The following is a 20,378-nucleotide window of genomic DNA, read 5'->3' as shown; positions in this document are numbered from 1 at the left end:
ACATTCACCCACGTCAAGTGTCCAGTTTCATGAGTTTGGATAAATGTACATAGTTTTATAATCACCATCATCCAATCAAGATACAGAACATTTTCACCACCCCAGAAAGTTCCCTCATGACCCTTTGCAGTCACAGTCTTCTCCTCATAACACCACCCCTGTCGACCACTGATCAGCTTCCTGTTAGTATATTTTGCCTTTTCTAGAATGTCAAATCAACAGAATCATATAATAAATAGTTTTTGGTGTCTGGCTTTGTTCATTTAGTATAGTCTTTTTAAGATTGATACATGTTGCATATATTAGTAATTTGTTCCTTTTAATTGCATTTAATTTTTAATTGGATAAATTTACTGCAATTTGTTTATCCAGTGGCTTGTTGATGCATGTTTGGGTTGTTTCCAGTTTGGGGCTATTATGACTAAACCATGAAATAACATTAATGTGTGCGGCTTTACGTAGATGTATGTTTTCATTTCTCTTGAGTAGCTAGAAGTGGAATTGCAAGGTGATATAGTAAATGAAAGTTTAACCTTTTTTTTTTAAGGTTTTATTTATCTATTTGAGAAAGAGTGAGCACAAGTGGTGGGGGAGGGGCAGAGAGAGAGAGACAGGGAGAAGAACAAGCAGACTCCCTGCCAGGCAGGGAGCCCCATGCAGGGCTCAATCCCAGGACCCCAGGATCACAACCTGAGCCGAAGTCAGATGCTTAACTGTCTGGGCCACCCAGGCGCCCCTAGCCTTTTTTTTTTTTTTAAGATTTTATTTATTTATTTGAGAGAGAGGAGCAAGAGAGAGAGCATGAGCGAGGGGAGGGAGAGGGAGAAGCAGACTCCCCTGCTGAGCAGGGAGCCCAGTGTGGGGCTTGATCCCGGGACCCCGGGATCATGACCTGAGCTGAAGGCAGACGCTTAAACCACTGAACCACCCAGGCGCCCCAGAGTTTATTTTCATGTACTTAGTGGCCATTCTTATATATTCATTTGTGAAGAGTTCAACTTTTTTTAAAAAAAGATTTTATTTTTTTGAGAGAGAGAGAGCATGAAAGAACGATGGGGGCAGGGTTAGGGGCAGAGGAAGAGGGAGAAGCAGACTCCTTGCTGAGCATGGAGCTGATCACAGGGCTCTATCCCAGGACCCTGGGATCATGACCTGAGCCACCCAGGCGCCCCTCCCATTTTAAAACTTAAATTATTTATCTTTTTATTTTGTTGTTAGGCGTTCTTTATGTATTTGGAGTCCTTTATCAGAGAGGTGTTTTGTAAAGTATTTTTCCCAGGCTGTGGCTTGCCTTTTTAAAAAATCTTTTATTTATTTTTTTATTATGTTCAATTAGCCAGCATTTAGTACGTCATTAGTTTTTGATGATAGTGTTGAACGATTCATTAGTTATGTATAATACCCAGTGCTCATCACCACATGTGCCCTCCTTAATACTCATCACCCAGTTACCCCATCTCCCCACTCCCTCCCTTCTGTAACCCTCAGTTTGGTTCCCGGAGTCCAGAGTCTCTCATGGTTTGTCTCCCTCTCTGATTTCTTCCCATTCAGTTTTCCCTCCCTTCCCCTGTGGACCTCGCGCTATTATGTTCCACATATGAGTGAAACCATATGATAATTGTCTTTCTCTGCTCGACTTATTTCACTTAGCATAATCCCCTGCAGCTCAATCCATGTCGATGCAAATGGTGGGTATTCATCCTTTCTGATGGCTGAGTAATATTCCATTGCATATATGAACTACATCTTCTTTATCCATTCATCTGTTGAAGGACATCCTTTTTATTTTATTTTTAACAATGTCTTTCAAAGAACAGAAGTCTTAAATTTTGATGAAGTCCAGTTTATCTGTTTTGTTCATTTATGGATAATTCATATTCTAAGATATCTGCCTAACCCAAGGACACAAATCTTTTGTTTTCTTGTAAAAGTTTTATAGTTTTTTTTTTAAAGATTTTATTTATTTATTTGACAGAGAGAGACACAGCAAGAGAGGGAATACAAGCAGGGGGAGTGGGAGAGGGAGAAGCAGGCTTCCCGTGGAGCAGGGATCCCGATGTGGGGCTCGATCCCAGGACCCTGAGATCATGACCCGAGCTGAAGGCAGATGCTTAATGACTGAGCCACCCAGGTGCCCCAAAAGTTTTATAGTTTTAACTCTCTGTTTTTATAGTAACTTTATTGAAATGTGAACCAGCAATTGTACATCTTAAGTGTATATAATTCTGTGGTTCTTAGTTTGTATATGTGCTGCCGAAGTGAGCACTGTGGTTCTTAGTTTGTTCACAGAGTAGTGCAACCATTACCAGTCAGTTTTAGAACATTTTCATCACCTCGGAAAGGCTATACCCTTTAGCCACCATCCTCCAAACCTCCCATCTGCTCCCTACAAATCTTTCTGTCTCTATAGATTTGCCTATTCTGGACATTCCATATAAATGAAATCATATGTGTTCTAGGGTTTATCCATGTTGTAGCATGTATCAGCCAAGTAACATTCCGTTGTCTGGTTACGCCACATTTAATTTCTCTCTTCTTCAGTTGATGGACATTTGGGTTATTTCTACTTTTGGCTGTTATGAATAATGCTGTTTTGAGTTATGTGTGTACAGTTTTTTATGTGGATATATGTTTTCATTTCTCTTAGATATTACATAAAAGTGGAATTACTGGGTCACATGGTAACTCTTATGTTTTAACCTTTTGAAGTTAAAACTGTTCTCCAAAAAGTGGCTGCGTCGTAATTTTCAGTTATGTTTAGGTCTGGGATCCATTCAGAGTTGATTCTTGTATCAATACTGTATGATGTAAGGGTCAAGATTTTTTTTTTTTCCATATAGATATCCAGCTGTTTCAGCAACCTGTGTTGAAAAAGAATATCCTTTCCCCATTGAAATACCTTGGCTTTATTGTTAAAAATCCACTGAACATATATATGTGGTTCTATTTCTGTATTCTGTTCCATTGGTTATGTCTGAACATTTCAATATGTTATTTTGAGGTTGTCCTCTATTTAGTGCCTTTTCCCTTGAAAGGGGAAAAGGGAATAGCCTCCTGGTTCTTTGTACAGTGGGTCATTTTGGATTGTATCTTGGATATTGTGAATGTTGCATTGTGTAGGCCTAGAGTTCTGTGATATTCCCCTGAGGAATGTTGATGTCTTGTTTTACCTGGCTGCCACCTGTGGGCAGTACTCAAGTGTCAGTTCAATTCTTTCAGACTTTTCTGTGCTAGTTTGAGTCTGTTCTGCATGTATATCATTCAGGGAAGGATCAGTGTGAGAAGTATGTGGTGTTCATTCACAGAATTAAGGCATCCTTTTCTCTGTTTCTCTTTTCTGGAATTCTCCACTCATTCTGGTGGCAGCCATGCTTGCCTAGAATCTTTTCTCTCTTTCCTCCAGACAGCAGAATGTCAGAGTTTCTATTGGAATTTTAGTTGCCTAAGTCAGGCTACTTTGTGACTGATGCGCACTATCAGGGCAGAGCCCCCTAAAAGCAGGAACTCCCCCCAACCCTATGGGGTGCTCCATGTTTTGACTCCCCTCTGCAATCTGCCTGCATTTAAGTGTAGTATTCAGAATCCTCAGGTAATTGGTTTTTGCATTTTGTCTAGAGTTTGTAGTTGTTATCACTGGAAGGTTGGTCTTTAGGGGAATCTTCAGTTCTATCAAATTTTTTTTTAATGTATAATGAAGCTGTTGCCTTCTTGATGAATTGGCCCCTTTAATGTTATGAAATATCTCTTTATCTTCTGTAATACTCTTTGTTCTGAAGTCTTTCTCTGATACTATCTTATAGCCACTAATAGCCACTTCACCTTTTTTTAAAAAAAGATTATTCATCTGAGAGAGAAATAGTGCAATTGGGGTGGCGGGTATGGGCAGAGAGGGAGAATCCGCCCCCCCCCAGCAGACTCCCCACTGAGTGCGGAGCCCAACACAGGGCTTGATCCCAGGACCCCAAGATCATGACCTTAGCCGAAATTAAGAGTCCGACGCTTAACTGACTGAGCCACTTAGGCACCCCTCACCTTTCGTTTATTGTTTTCATTGAATATCTTTTCCATCTGTTTACTTTTAACTTATCTATATAACTGTACTTAAGGTGAGTGTCTTATAAACAGCATATACTTGTGTCTTGCTTTTTTATCCAATTTGGCAACTTCAGTCTTTTATTTGGAGTCTACTTACATTTCATTTAATTATTGATATAGTTAGTTTTATATTTACCATATTATTCTTTGTTAACTATATCTCATCTGTTCTTTATTCCTTTTTCCTCCTTTCCTGACTTCTTTTTGATAAATGGAGTATTTTTTTAGATTTTATTTTATTTATTTTTTTAAAGATTTTATTTATTTATTTGTCAGAGAGAGGCAGCGAGCACACAAGCAGGGGGAGCGGCAGGTAGAAGGAGAAGCAGGCTCCCTGCTAAGCAGGGAGCACGATGCAGGACTTGGACCCAGGACCCTGGGATCATGACCTAAGCTGAAGGCAGACGCTTAACTGACTGAGCCACCCAGGTGCCCCAGATTTTATTTTTTTTTTTAAGTAATCTCACCGTGGGGCTTGAATCTACAACCCTGAGATCAAGGTCACATGCTCTACCAACTGAGCCAGCCAGTCGCCCCAATGGAATTTTTTTTTTCTTTCTTTTTCTTAGAGAGAGAGAGCATGAGTGGGGAGGGGCAGAGGAAGAGAGAATCCCAAGCATCGCAGAGCCTGATGCGGGGCTCAGTTTCACGACCCTGAGATGATGATCTGAGCCAAAATCAAGAGTCAGACGCTCAACTGACTCAGTCACCCAGGAGCCCCTGGGGTATTTTTTTAATGATCCTATTTTATCTCCACTGTTGTATTATTAGATACAATTTGTTGTTTTATTTTCTTAGTGGTTGTTCCAGGTTTATAGTATACATCTTTGTAAGTATTACCTTTAAATAATATAATATTACTTCTCATACAATAAAAGATTTTTACAACAGTATATATCATTTCCTTCTCTCATCCTTTGTGCTGTTGCTGTCATACATTTTACTTCTATGTGTTATAAATTCCATGTTACTTTGTTGTTATCTTTGCTTTAAACAATTCAAGAAATTAAAAATAAGGAAATATTTAATCACATATTTACCATTTCTGGTGTCCTTCGTTCCTTTGTGTAAATTCAGTTTCCATCTGGTATCTATTCCTTCTGCCTGAAGAACTTCCATTAATGTTCTTATAGTACAGATCTGCTGGCAATGAATTCTCTTAACTTTTGTTGGTCTGAAAAAGTGTTTATTTCACCTTTATGTTTGAAGATATTTTTATCTGGTATAAGATTCTGAGTTGATGGTTTTTTTTCTTTCAGTACTTTATTTTATTTTTTTTTTTTTTTAAAGATTTTATTTATTTATTTGAGAGAGAGAGAGAGCACAAGAGGGGGGAGCGGGAGAGGGAGAAGCAGACTCCCTGCTGAGCAGGGAGCCCGATGCGGGACTCGATCCCGGGACTCCAGGATCATGACCTGAGCCGAAGGCAGTTGCTTAACCAACTGAGCCACCCAGGCGCCCTCTTTCAGTACTTTAAAAATGTGACTGTAGTCTACTGGCTTGCATAGTGTCTGATGAGAAGTGAGAGGCCTGCTTATTTTAGTTTGTGTTCCTCTCTATGTAATGTTTTAACCCCTTATAGTTACCTTCAAAATTTTTAAACTTCAAAGCTAGGTCTTTCTTGGTATTTATCCTGCTTGGGGTTTTCTAAATTTTATAGATCTGTGGTTTGATATCTTATTATTTTTCAAAAATTCTCAGCCAGTATGTTATCAAATATTTCTTCAGCTATGTTCTTTTTCTCTTGTCCTTCTGAGATTCCAATTACATGTATGTTAGACTGTTTGATATTGTCCTACAGCTTTTGGATGGTCTATTCTGTTTTTTTTTCTCTTTTTTGCTTTAGATTATTTTTGTTACCCTGTTTTCAAGTTCACTGATTATTTCCTCAGCTGTGTCCAGCCAACTGTTGAGCTTGTCAGAGAAATTCTTCGTCTCTGATATCATGTTTTTTATTTCTATCATTTCCCCTGAAATTCTCCCATCTATTTACACATGTTGTCTACCTTTTCCATTAGATCTTTTATTGTATGAATCATAGTTATTTAATGTCCCTTTGACATTTAGCTATCTCTGAGATTGCCTTATCTCTTGACATAAGTGGTTTTTCTTTGTTTTACTTTTTTGTCCTGTAATATATGATTGAGTGCCAAGCATCATGTGTAGAAAAGTAGAGACTGAAGTAAATAGTATTTGAACTGAAAATTTGCAAATGTCTTCCTCTTCAGGGGATTGAGTCAATCAGGCTCAGTTTGGGTGTTGTTTTGGCTTTTGGTATCTTTATTGTTCCATAGGCTTCAAATCCCTCTAATAGTAGGCTGCTTTGTGCTTAAAGTGGGGGCTGGAGTCAGAGGCTCTGTTTTTCTGTGTTCTACTCTCCCCTCTCTCTCAACGTTTAGCCGCCCCTGCGTTGCCTGTACCACAGACAAGTTCTCTCCACCTTTGCCTATCCCCCAGTGGTGGACTACTCTTGCTTTTTATTTAGGCTAGATTTGTAGTGGGGGTTCTCTGTTATCTGGTCCAGCTTCCATCTTAGACAGGGTCTACACAGACCCTGTGCCTATGTCTTGGGAGTGAGACTTTTTCAGTTTTTCTGCCCTTCTTCCTTATCACAGCTAAACTCTGCTTTGTATCTGTGGTTAGTCTTGGAAGAGTTTCTTGTTCCTCCCTTAGCTGTAGCAGACCTCTACTTAGTATCAGTATAGGAGCTTGGGTCTAGGATGGTTTCCTGCCTCTCACCAGGAATAAGGAGTAGAGGGTTTTTGCTTTGTTTTTCCCCAGAAGCAGTGGATCTTTGCCAGTGCCCTCTGAGAGGATTTGCTGCCAATACCCCCAAGGACTTAAGGCTTTTGCTTAATAGAAGAGAAGGGTCTAGGGGCGCCTGGGTGGCTCAGTCGTTAAGCGACTGCCTTCAGCTCAGGTCATGATCCCAAGGTCCTGGGATCAAGCCCTGCATCGGGCTCCCTGCTCCGCGGGAAGCCTGCTTCTCCCTCTCCCACCCACCCCCCCCCTGCTTATGTTCCCTCTCTCGCTGTCTCTCTCTCTGTAAAATAAATAAATAAAATCTTTAAAAAAAAAAAAAAGAGAAGGGTCTAGGGGCGGTAGGTGAGGCATTGTGTCTGTCCCCCAACAATTGCCAAGCACCTCTCTCATGCCTAGGGTGCCCCAATAGCCCATTTCTAGTGTCCTGCTCTGTCCCTCATCTTTCTTGTGAGCACAAGAGGCCCATGGGGAAAACTTGCAAGTGCATGGAAAATCTCTTATATCTAGAGTGGGATTACTGTTCTTGCAGCTTCCTAAATCCTGAACAGAAGCAGCCATGGATAGCTGCTTAATGTATTTGTCTGCTACTACTTTTGTTTCTGAGTCTGTTTCTACAGACTGAGTTTTCTCCTGGTTATGGGTCAAATTTTCTTGCTTCTTTATATGTCTAGTATTTTTTGATGGGGTATTGCACCCTGTTAATTAATGTTAGTGTGCGTTAGATTTTGTTATATTCCTTTAAAGAATGATGGATTTTTTTTCTTTTTCTTTCTTTTTTTTTTTTGCTGGCATGCAGTTAAGTTACTTATAGATTACTTTGATCCTTTTTTTCAGGTTTGTTTTTAAGCTCTTTTAGGGAGCATAGAGTAGCTTTTACTCTAGAGCTAATTTAGCTCTACTCCTAAAGCATGGCCCTTTTGAGTTCTTTAGAATGCCATGGAGATTCAAGGGAGGTCTCTCTGTTCTGGCTGGAGGGAAGTCAAATGATTCCGGATGCTCTTTGAACTCCAGTAAAATTGTTATTTTTACAGCTCACCCTGGTAATAGTTCTTTTTTTTTAATCAAATTAAATTAAATTAAATTAAATTTTATTTTAATTAACATATAATGTATTATTTGTTTCAGGGGTACAGGTCTGTGATTCATCAGTCTTACATAATTCACAGCACTCACCATAGCACACAGCACATACCCTCCCCAGTGTCCATCACCCAGCCACCCCATCCCTCCCACCCCCCTCCACTCCAGCAACCCTCAGTTTGTTTCCTGAGATTAAGGGTCTCTTTTGGTTTGTCTCCCTCTCTGGTTTCATCTTGTTTCATTTTTCCCTCCCTTCCCCTATGATCCTCTGTCTTGTTTCTCAAATTCCACGTATCAGTGAGATCATATAATTGTCTTTCTCTGATTGACTTATTTCGCTTAGTGTAATATCCTCTAGTTCCATCCATATCTTTGCAAATGGCAAGATTTCATTTTTTGATGACTGCATAATATTCCATTGTATATATATACCACAGCTTCTTTATCCATTCATCTGTTGATGGACATCTAGACTCTTTCCACATTTTCGCTATTGTGGACATTGCTGCTATAAACATTGGGGTGCATGTGCCCCTTCGGATCACTACATTTTTATCTTTGGGGTAAATACCCAGTAGTACAATTGCTGGGTTGTAGGGTAGCTCTATTTTTAACTTTTTGAGGAACCTCCATACTGTTTTCCAGAGTGGCTGCATACCCTGGTAATAGTTCTTTCCTCAAATTGCTATTCAGCTAGAATTCAAGGGGATCCTATGCAGATTTCTAGAGCTCTGTCTCTCTTTAGCTCCCCCCTCTTGTGTACTCTGTCCTACAAATTCTAGCTGCTTTGGCCTCCCTGAACCCTAGTCTCTGTCTCCACAACTCAGTGAAATTGCCATACTGTTTGGATGCCCTTGTCTGACCTGCAGTTCAAGCGTTACCTCTAGACAGAAAATCTAGGTTATGATAGGGCTCATCTTGTTTGTTTCCCTTTTCTTAGTTATCACAGTTCTTAGCTGCCTGTTGTCCAGTGTCCAAAAATAGTCGTTTCCTATGTTTTGCCCAGTTTTCTAGGTGTTTACTGTGGGAGGTTAATTCTAGACCATTCAGAAGTTCTCAGATTATCCTATAAAAACAGAATATTTTTATTTATAGGCCATTCAATTAAAACTTGATTTTCAATATTCTTGATTTTAAAAGGAATACCAGTGGAACCCTGCTTCATACTATTTAGAAAATTTGATTCCAAGTGGATTAAGGACTTAAATGACAAAATAAAAAAATTAAAAGCTCTTAGTGGAAAGTATAGGTGAATAGGTTTTTGATCCTGGGTATAGCAAAGAGTTTAACACAGAAAGCATTGGTTATAAAAATATTGATAAATTGGACTCCATAAAACTGAGATTTTTAAAAATCAAGTTACATAATAAAGTGAGAAGACAAATGACACATAGGAGAAGATACAGTATACACACATGAAAAAGATTATGTCAAGAACTTATAATGAACTCTACAAATAAATGAGAAAAGCACAAAAACTCAGTATAACACTGGACAAAATATATGAATGTGTATTTTACAGAAGAGGACACTCACTGGCCAATAAATATGTGAAGAGATGATCAACATCATTAGATGAAACATTAGAGAAATGTAAATTAGGACCACAGTGAGAAGTCTTTTCACACCCATTCCCCATTGGCAAGAAGTAAGAGGATCTTTTTATGTTTTACTGAAAGGAGTATAAATTGATGCAACCACTTGAGCTTACCATTTGGCATTATCTCGTTAGGTTGATTATTCACATACCTTATAATCTTGCAGTTCTACTCTTAGTATACCCAAGAGAATCTCTTATATATGTATAACAGGGGGCATGTATACAATTTCATAGCAGTATTTGTTCATGATAGCAAAAACCCAGTAACAACCCCAAGTGCCCATCAACGGGATAACAGATAATTAAAAAGCAAAACAGCAAATTGTTATATACAACAGAATAAACCACAAAGGTATGTAACATTGTGGATGAGACTAAGGGAAAAAATAAGGCATGAAAGGTCTCACTCTGAATGATAACCTTTTTATAAAACTAAAATACCTCCCCCCCCCTTTTTTTTTATTAGTTTCAGAGGTAGAATTTAGTGATTATCAGTTGCATATAACACCCAGTGCTCTTTACATCCTTAATGCCCATGACCCATTTACCACCATCCACCTACCCACCTCCCAACCAGCAACCATCAGTTTGTTTCCTAGAGCTCAGCGTCTCTTATAGTTTGCCTCCCTCTCAATTTTCATCTTATTTTATTTTTCCTTCCCTTCCCCTATGTTCATCTGTTTTGTTTCTTAAATTCTGCATATGAGTGAATTCATATGGTATTTGTCTTTCTCTGACTTATTTCGCTTAGCATAATACCCTCTAGTTCCATCCACATCTTTGCAAATGGCAAACTTTCTTTCTTTTTGTAATATTCCATTAAAACTAAAATACCCTTTAAAAATTAAAATAAAAAATAAAAATTTAAGGATTACTTATAAATACAGGAAAATACTATAAAAAGAAAAGCAAGGGAATGATGAACATGATTGAATATGTTAATTTTGGGGGTCAGAGGAGCAGGGAGAAGGAATGAAGGTGGCAGAGATGATGGTTAGAAATTATTGTCAGGGTCTTAGTTTATAGTTTACTTTTTACAAGGTTAACAATAACTAATTAAATATCCAAACAAAGAGCTTGCCATAATGAACCTGTGTTGTGAACCAAGGATTATGATTAATCCAGTTGTGGACACTTGAGGCCCAAATAAAGAAAGAAAAGTAACAGAGACCATTTATGATTCATCTTAGGGAAAATACACATATGCATGCATGCACGCACACACAAGAAACCTAAGTTATTTAAGAGCATATTGTGGCCTTTATGCTTTTTTAATTTCCAAGAAGGAGCCTAAAAACTTCAGCATTTGGGAAAAATCCCTGAGTTAAGGATCTCATGCATTTTACCCAGAAATCAACTAAGAGTGCTGTATCTCCTTTTACTTTATAAGCAGCTTGTGAATGGCAAATAATGTAGTTTTTTTAAGATGGATTTTCAGCTAAAAATAAGATTAAATAGGAGGGTGATGTTGGAAACAATTTGTTTGTCATAATGTACATTGAAGATTCATCCAGATCAATAGCAGAAACCAGGACGGCATCTATTTGACTTTTGGAAGCTGAACTTGGGTGATATTGCCAAAATGTCATCATTCTGTTTATCACTTTTGCATTATGTAAGGAGATTCTCTTCTGTGTGTTCAGTAGCACAATTCCTGTCACTTACTAGAGATTTGAGAAAATGAGAACTTTTTAATATTCAGATGCTACATAGGATGAGATGTTACCGTTTCAAAGCCTTAAGAAATCTATAGGTGGGGATTTAAGGAACCAGCAAAATGGAGATCTCTGATATCTGGGATTTCAGTCTTGCTACTGAATACAGAGCCCAGGTGTTAATAGAATTGCTTTCCCTGCAGTAGGCTGTGCTCATTGTAAGATTTTATCTGTTACAGGATGCCTGGCTGGCTCAGTTAGTAGAGCATGAGACTTAAGGTTGTGAGTTCGAGCCCCACATTGGGCATGGAGCCTATAAAAGAAAAAGAGAAAGAAAAGAATTTATCAGTTACCATCTTCTGGTATTCATTACATAGGATTAAGTCATGAGGCTAGAGAGAGAAATGGCACAGCATGGATTTTCAGCATTTACATATTAGAAATTATTTTGAAGCTGAATTTTGAAACTTTGACCTGCAGAATCCAGAGAAACAAAATTAGATCACTGACAGATAAGTTTTACACTTTCCTCACCCATGTTTTTTTCTTATTGGGTTCTTACTAAGCAAAGAGGAACTCAAGAGGACTGAAACTTGTTACCCTCAATGGTGCTAGGAGCGGTGCAGAGCCACATGCCGCCTCTAAGTCCACTGCGCCATGCCTGCTCCAGTCCTGGGGCCTGAGGGCACATGCCGTCTGACTCTGCATGGGCTCTGCTCTTGAATGGGTAACAACAGAAAATGGTATTGGAACACTGGGATTCAGCAGTTTTGCACAGGAAGCTTTGGGAGATGTTGATTAATGTAGTGTGCCTGAAGGTGGGACAAAATTGAACTATCAAGATGAATTTGGTGCTTTGGAAAGTGTGGAAGCTGCTAGTGAACTCTGTTCTCCTCTATTAGGAGAAGTAACTGAAATTAATGAAACTCTTGCAGAAAATCCAGGACTTGTGTACAAATCCTTTTATGAAGATGGTTGGCTGATCAAGATAATACTCAGTAATCCTTCAGAATTGGATGAATTAATGAGTGAAGAAGCATATGAGAAATACATAAAATCTATTGAGGAGTGAAAATGGAACCCCTAAATAAGCTAGTATGAAACGGAAGGAAGGAAGGAAGGAAAAGAAAGAAGAAAGAGAAAAAGAGAGAAAGAACTTGTTATCTCAGACAACTGGCTTTGCAGTCTGAACATTCCAACTTCAAGTCTTATAGGATATGGTCAGTTGGAGAAGAAAGTAACCAGTGATCATTAAATTCAGTGTACTATTGCAAGCTAGACTAACTTCATCTAATTCCATTTATGAGCCAGCCAGTCTTAGGGTTTAAATTAAGGTAGAATGCAGAAGCACTGCCCGCCTGTGTATATCTTTAGTTCCTGTTTGATTATGTTCCTCTTTAAGACCAGAGAATATATTTTTTGATAGACATTCTCATTTGTAATGAGACTATGGGCATTTCTTTTTTTTTTAATTTTTATTTTTAAAGATTTTATTTATTTGACAGAGAGACACAGCGAGAGAGGGAACACAAGCAGGGGGAGGGGAGAGGGAGAAGCGGGCTTCCCACAGAGGAGGGAGCCCAATGCGGGCTCGATCCCAGGACCCTGGGATCATGACCTGAGCCGAAGGCAGACACTTAACGACTGAGCCACCCAGGCGCCCCTCTTTTTTTTTTTTTTAAGATTTTAAAATTTTATTTATTTATTAGAGAGCGTACAAGTAGGGGAAGTGGCAGGCAGAGGGAGAAGCAGGCTCCCCGCTGAGCAAGGAGCCCGATGCGGGACTCCATCCCAGGCCCCTGGGATCATGACGTGAGCCCAAGGCAGATGCTTAACCAACTGAGCCATCCAGGCATCCTGAGACTATGGGCATTTCTCATGGACCATAGACATTCTTGAGTTTTAGGCAGAAGGCCTCAGCATGCACTAAGTGAATCAGTCATTTTTTTTTGGCAAATGAGTGTGTCCAAACCAGGGAAATATGAATACTAATAGATATTGGTTAATTTTAAGGACCAATGAAGAATAAAACAATCTGTTGGCGATCTTTTTGTATGTTTCTCATTTGCTTTCTCATTAATTTAAAAATGGTTTGGCTCTTGGGGAAGCCATTCCTACTTGCATTAAAGTATTACAGAACTGTCAGGCATCTGGATTATTTATATTTCTATTGCCTTGATGCCACATTTAAATTGGGAGTGGTGGGGAGGTAGGTGAGAGGCTATTTGATGTTACTCTTCTCACTTTATAAAGAAACTGAAAGTTGAATCAACTTTTCAGTTTTCTTGTTGAAATTATCACAAAGCCTCTCAGGCTGTAGCGTTCTTTTTACCCTAGGAAATGTTTTACTGGACTTGAGATCACTCAAGTGAAGAAATGCAGTTATAGTCTTCATGTGCATTTATCAAAGACCTACTCTACTCTTCCTTGGAAAAAGATATTGGGGAATATCTTTGAACCAGCAGTGTCACTAACTAGTTTTACCTCCCTCCCTTCCTTCCTAGTATGAGGAACACAGGCTGACATATATCACCCATAGTGTTACGGACTTGCTTTTTTTTAAGCAAAGGAATGGTGATGTTATTGAGAAGTTTGGATAGTTTAGTTTGAAAAGGAAGGATACAAGACAAGATTGACTGAGTAAGACTTTCTTAAGACTGCCTGCCCTCAAGAGAACTGTGGTCTTGTCTAAGGGGAATGCTGTTCTCTGTTTTAGGCATTTGTACTTCAAGAGGCAGTGATGGGAATACTTGATAATATATGTGATTCATTACAACTTTGAGTGATAATCACAGGAAGAAAGCTCATTGATCGGGATCATACACATCCTTGGAGACTGTTTCATAGTGATTAGAGGCTTTGCTTTTAATTGGGGGAGGAATCCTAGGCGGAGAGTTACGGAAGAGGAGTCTTGAATTAATAAATTATTTTTGTATTTAATTCATACTTCCTAAATCACAGAAGCATGGGAAAGATACTTTTTGAGCTTTGAAGGAAAGGCTTTGGCCAATACATCCTCAGTGATTAACTCTTGATTCCATGAGTATATGATCTGTTTTGTGCCCATTTAAAATTTGGAATGATTTTTGCAAAACCAGTAAATGTGATTTGGGGCCAGTTTTTCCATCTCTGCCTCATTGTTATGTTCTGAGAATACAAAGTAACTTGCATTATTAGATGTTTTTGGATTGCATGTTTTATTACTTTCCTTTATGAGGGTACATATTCAGGAATTTCACATATATTCATTTATTTATTCAACAAATATTTACTGAGTGCCTGCTATGTTCCACACCCTGTTCTAGAAGCTTGGCATGTATCTGTGAACAATAGACAAAAATCTCTAACCATTTCTTCATGAGGATTATTAACTCTCTGTAATTACAAAGTGGTCCTTAGGATACATTTATTCTTCAACTTTTTGTTAACCCTGTTTTAATGATGGAAGGAAGAACAAAACTAAAGATATCTGACTTCAGGAAAGGAGTTTTTGCAACAAAAACATTTTGCTAACAAAATGCTATTACATCATTTTTAGAACTTCCTTTGAAGTTTGGGCCACACACAAATATCAGGCACATTGCTTTCTAGTCAACCCTCACTTTATACATCTCCAAATTTTCTTGCTTGTTCATTCACAGGTTTACCACATTGGCTTTGAATGACCTAACTTTCTGAAAATAAAATCCACTCTTAAAAGCCTTTGAAGATATTTAAAACAATGTGTTGGAGGTAATTTTAATAGCAAAAATAAGATCATGGGCCACTTGAGTAGCACTCTGTTGTACATATCATTTCTGGCATATTTATTAAAAGTAAGCCTTATTTTACAGTGACCATGAACACATTCTCTGTTAAGTACATAGCAGAATATACCTCACAGCATCTGTCTGAGCTTGACTTTAGATGATTCTGTGATTTAATTTGTAGTAAGTAGGCTTTTTTTTTTTTTTTTTTTTGTTCTTTCCCCTCACCAGGTATACAATGTTTATATGGCAGGGAGGCAGCTGTGTTCTAAGCGGTACCGGGAGTTTGCCATCCTACACCAGAACCTGAAGAGAGAGTTTGCCAACTTTACATTTCCCCGACTTCCAGGGAAGTGGCCATTCTCTTTATCAGAACAGCAATTAGATGCCCGACGTCGGGGGTTGGAAGAATATCTAGAAAAAGGTAAACTGGCCTATTAAACTCTACTATCTTAAGTAGACATGGAGTCTAGGTATGTGTTGCAACTCTTAAACTCCATAGCTAAGTTTCCTGAAACTAGTGAAAGTAAATCGTATTTCTCTGACCATTGGTGTTGAATGATCTGAGCTTTGAAGCTGAGACTGAAATGTCCAGTACAAGGATTATTTGTCTATTTCATTGACTTGCTGAGCACTTAACAACAATAGAAAAATACGTAGTTAGTTTTTGATGCATTAGGGACCTTTATTTATAGGGTTATATTATTTGGCAGCAACCACAGACAGACTCATCAACATGCTGAGTTGAGTTGGGAACTAAGTGGGCAGTACTTAAAACATTTTTATTAAAATGATTCTCAGTTCACTGGCATATCCTACTTGAAAACTCCTTTTTCCTCTTACAGGTGCCAAGTTGTAGGTATTCTAAGGTCCTGTTGATCTAAGCAGGTTATAGGTTGAAGTATTGAAACCTACTTGTTATCTCAGGACTTCCAGATAGTATATCAGAAGTGGGATGTGGATGCTAAAACTTTTGCTTATCTGGAAAGGCAAGGAGAAATGACCCAGATCTTTGGAATAAGATAGTTCATTTTGTGGCTCAGAGAAGAGATCTTGCTTCACTACATTATGGAGTTATATAATTTGCCAGCTGTGCAACAGGCCTTTTTTAAAATACTAATTTAATAGAATAATGGTCTTATGTGATATTTATTAATTCTGTGTCCTTGTGTCCTTGTATAAGAACTAATTGACCTAGTTGAATTTTTTTTAAACTTTAGTAGAAAGCCTTATCCCTGAAGAAAAATCTATTTCCCCTGTAGAAGTTAGTGAGATTTCCTCATCTGTTTTTAGCTTTTTTTCCTAACATGGAATGGCCTCTAAACACAGCCCTTGGGAAATGAAAAAGGGTATAAATTTTTTTTAATAAAATGAAGTAAAAGCATCAGTATAACTTAACATCCTCATGAGAGTGTCAGGAAATTAACTTTGTTATATTTAGACAATTAGCTACTTACCTGCTTTCCTTCCTTCCTTCCTTTTTTTCTTTTCCTTTTTTTTTTGGTTGTTTTGAAGCTAAAGTTAGTGAGGTGAGAAGATGTCCTGAGCTTACTACTTAATTACCTACCCATTTTTTCCAAAGTGGTTTTAACTACTTATGCTTCTCTGACTGGCCTGACGCAGGGCTCGATCCCAGGACCCTGGCAGACGCTTAACAACTGAGCCACCAGGCGCCCCTCTAATTCATATTTATATGAATGTTTATTGTGCCTTGAGATGTCATGTGTCAGGAATGGCATCCTACCTCTGCATTCCCTGCTACTGATGATTTACACTTAAACCTTGATATATTCTTGACTTTAAAGTCTTGATTTTAGGGCCTCATGCCAGATTCTATTTTTGTTTTCTACAGTGTGCTCAATACGAGTCATTGGTGAGAGTGACATCATGCAGGAATTCCTATCAGAATCAGATGAGGTAGGTGAATACTCCCTTTAGTGACTGTTTACCCCTTGGCTCCTTGTGGGGGAAAATAAAGATATCGATTATAGATTGAATTGCCATAAATTCCCCAAATGACTGGTTTTTCAATTTCCCTTTCTTCTGTACCCTGCTTACCTTTCAAGACCTAGTGCTAGGTTCACCTTCTCTTTGACGCTTTCCCTGATACTCAAGTCATTGGTTTTTCATTCCACCAAGAACTTTTGCAGTCAGGACCACCCGATCATCACCTTGTTGCTCTCTCATTCTCTAATTTTTTTATACATATAATCAAATTATCACTTTATATTTTTAGTTCACTAGACTGTGAACTACCTGTAGGTAAGAGCTAAGTCTTTTTTTTTTTTCCAGTCTTATTGAGGTAGAATTGACAAATAAGAATCATCTGTATTTGAAAGGTACTACTTGATGTTTTGATATATGTATACATTGTGAAATATCACCACAGCTAGCGAAAATATCCATTACCTCATAGTTACCGTTTTCTTTCTTCTTTCTTTCTTTCTTTCTTTCTTTCCTTGTGTGTGTGTGTGTGTGTGTGTGGTGAGAACACTTAAGATCTATCCTAGCAAAATTCAAATATACAATACAGTATTGTTAACTCTGGTCACCATGCTATTATACATTAGAACTCAAGAACAAGAACTTGGTCATCTTTATATTCCCAGTGCCTTACCATAATGTCCAGCATATTGTAGGTACATAATAAATATTAATGGAGTAGAAGAATGAATACATAATGCTGCTATATTAAATAGTGTGTTATCTACTAACTATTTTATATGTATATGTCTTATTTTCCCAACTAGATTTTAAGTTTCTTGCAGACAAGGGCTTATAATGAAGTAATTTTTAGGATGGTTTTAGATGATGAATATTTTTTAAGTGGTAAATGAAAATCGACTTGCTCTTAAATAGTTGTTTTCTCTCTAATAAAACTTAGAGTCAAAAATCTGTTAGAGGAGGGGCACATGGGCAGTTGGTTAAGCATCCAACTCTTGATCTCAGCTCAAGTCTTGATCTCAGGGTCATGAGTTCAAGCCCTGAGCTGGGCTCCACACTGGGCATGGGGCCTACTTAAAAAAAAAAAATCTGTTAGAGGACTGTATTAATCATCAAAAACAATAAGAAAGAAGGATCTTTTGAATTAAGGGATAAGAATTGTTTACTCTTTTCTAGAAGAAAATTGAATATTACACTAACTCAGATTCCTGCATTTCACCCATTTTTCCTGTCAAAGGTATCATGATTACTTCAGGCTTTAGAAAGGAACTTAGGATACTACTTGAGCCAATCTAGTGTGCATGACCATTTAAACCCAGAGAATGTTTGTCAAAACTATTGCTTTCAGTTGTTTTCTTTCCTCATTTGTGAGTTCTGAATGTTTGGAAGTAAGCCAAAAATCTCATCTGTGTTTGACCTAGACTGCTTCACACAAGTGTTCTGTTTTGAAATGTGAACACATTGGCTTTAACATGTTTCTTTCCTCCCTGTTCATCTTAAAGGTTAACTTCTGCTGCAGCCTGAAGTCAGCTTTCTGACTTGTAAAATGTATTGACTTTAAGGTTTCTTTTTACCCCTTTTCATTGGAACTTGCTTTCTGTCACATGTTTAGGTTGTTGTTTAGCTAGCATGTTACAAGGAGAGTAAGGATATGCTGGGTGATAAATTCTGTCTCTGTGTCTTTTCCCCCAGAACTACAATGGTGTCTCCGACGTAGAGCTGAGAGTAGCACTACCAGATGGAACAACAGTTACAGTCAGGGTTAAAAAGAACAGTACTACAGACCAAGTATATCAGGTAAATTAAACTTGAACAAGTAGACTCAACTTTGGATGGGATAAAGCTAAGGAAAGATGGATTAAATGAGTTAATACATATAAAGTGCTTGGACTTATCTGGCATATAATAAGTTATTAAATGTTAGCTACTCTTGTTGATGTTATTATTAATGTGAAAGTACTTTGCCCTTCTTGAAAGAAAGGTACAGTATATATCCTGGGTCATAGTAGGTATGATTAGCCCCCCTCCTTTTTAATTGTAAAAAACTTAACATACATGAAAACAGAACAGTACAGTGAACCTCCATTTTTCCATCACTCATATTTAATAATCATCAAGATTTTGCCACATTTGTATTATGTATCCTTTTTTCCTTTTCCTTTGTTTAAATTTTTTTTTTAAAGATTTATTTATTTGGGACAGAGAAAGAGAGAACACGGGCAGGGGGAGAGGGGCAGACGGAGAGAAAGGGCAAGAAGCAGACTCCCCACTGAGCAGGGAGCCTCATGCAGGGCTTGATCCCAGGACCCTGGGATCATGACCTGAGCCAAATGCAGTTGCTTTACCGACTGAACCACCCAGGCGCCCCTTTGTTTAAATATTTTAAAGCAAATTCCATTTTATTGGACCTGTGTATATTTTCAGTATAAATCTCTAAAAAAAATAAGGACATTCTTCTTATATAAACACAAAGCCATTATCAGACCTAAAAAATTAACAGTATTTCCTTGGCGTTAACTAATAACAAATCCATAGTCAAATTTTCCCAACTGTCTGAAAATGATTTTTTATAGTTGGTTTGGTAAAATCTGGATCTAAACGAGGTTTGGTTTTTATGTTTGTTTTAATATAAAGCAGTCTCCCTTCCCTTCCCCAACTTTTTATTTCCATGTTACTGGTTTGTTGTAGAAATTGGGTCTGTGTTGTGCAGTGTCCCACATTCTGAATTTATCTTTTTGTTTCTTTTATCTGTGTCATTTAATATGTCCATCTTCTACTTACATTTTGCGTGAATTGAAGTTTGTTCTAGAGGCTCGATTAGGTTCAGGTTCAGCTTTTTTTAATAAGAATACTTCATAATTGGTGATATATATATATATACATATCCTATTGCTTTTCAACAGAGTTATACAATATCTGATTATCCCACTTTTAGTGATACTAAGATTAATCAGTGGGTTTAGGTGGTGATAACCTGGGCTCTCTATTGTAAAATTTCCCATTGGTCTGTAATCAGATGAGTGTATTATTGATGATTGCTGCCTTAACCAGTGATTTCATTAAGGGTTGCAAAGTACTGGTTTTCTAATTCTGTCATTTCTTTGTATTTGTTAGGTAGAATTCTTCTGTAAAGAACTTTGCCTTATTTTTTTTTCAAAATTTTTTTTTTTTTTAAGATTTTATTTATTTGCGAGAGAGAGAATGAGAGACAGAGAGCATGAGAGGGAGGAGGGTCAGAGGGAGAGCAGACTCCCTGCCAAGCAGGGAGCCTGATGTGGGACTCGATCCCAGGACTCCAGGATCATGACCGAAGCCAAAGGCAGTCGCTTAACCAACTGAGCCACGCAGGCGCCCAAGAACTTTGCCTTATTAACTAGGGCTATGTAGTTACCCTAAAATACAGTTTGTAGGAAAGGGAGGATAAATACTACATTTTTTTTTTTTTTTAAAGATTTTATTTATTTGACAGAGAGAGACACAGTGAGAGAGGGAACA

At 38.0% G+C, this 20,378-nt stretch overlaps 1 protein-coding gene across 4 annotated transcripts in view; it reads left to right on the top strand.

The window, feature by feature from the left end:
- The window catches only part of SNX27 (sorting nexin 27), a 64,810-nt gene that overhangs the window by 25,021 nt on the left and 19,411 nt on the right, over positions 1-20,378 (top strand). For 3 of the 4 annotated variants that reach the window (XM_036118750.2, XM_078072434.1, XM_078072435.1), the window contains 3 exons: positions 15,171-15,363; positions 16,792-16,856; positions 18,576-18,680. In XM_036118750.2, the coding sequence (XP_035974643.1) occupies positions 15,171-15,363; positions 16,792-16,856; positions 18,576-18,680 (363 nt within the window). The remainder of the gene's footprint in view (positions 1-15,170; positions 15,364-16,791; positions 16,857-18,575; positions 18,681-20,378) is intronic. The other variant, XM_078072433.1, reaches the window with a different exon arrangement.

This window comes from Halichoerus grypus, chromosome 5 (genome assembly GCF_964656455.1).
Source record: "Halichoerus grypus chromosome 5, mHalGry1.hap1.1, whole genome shotgun sequence".
Classification (NCBI taxonomy): domain Eukaryota; kingdom Metazoa; phylum Chordata; class Mammalia; order Carnivora; family Phocidae; genus Halichoerus; species Halichoerus grypus.
Note: the sequence above shows the minus strand (reverse complement) of the source record. Positions and strands in the feature narration are given on the sequence as shown.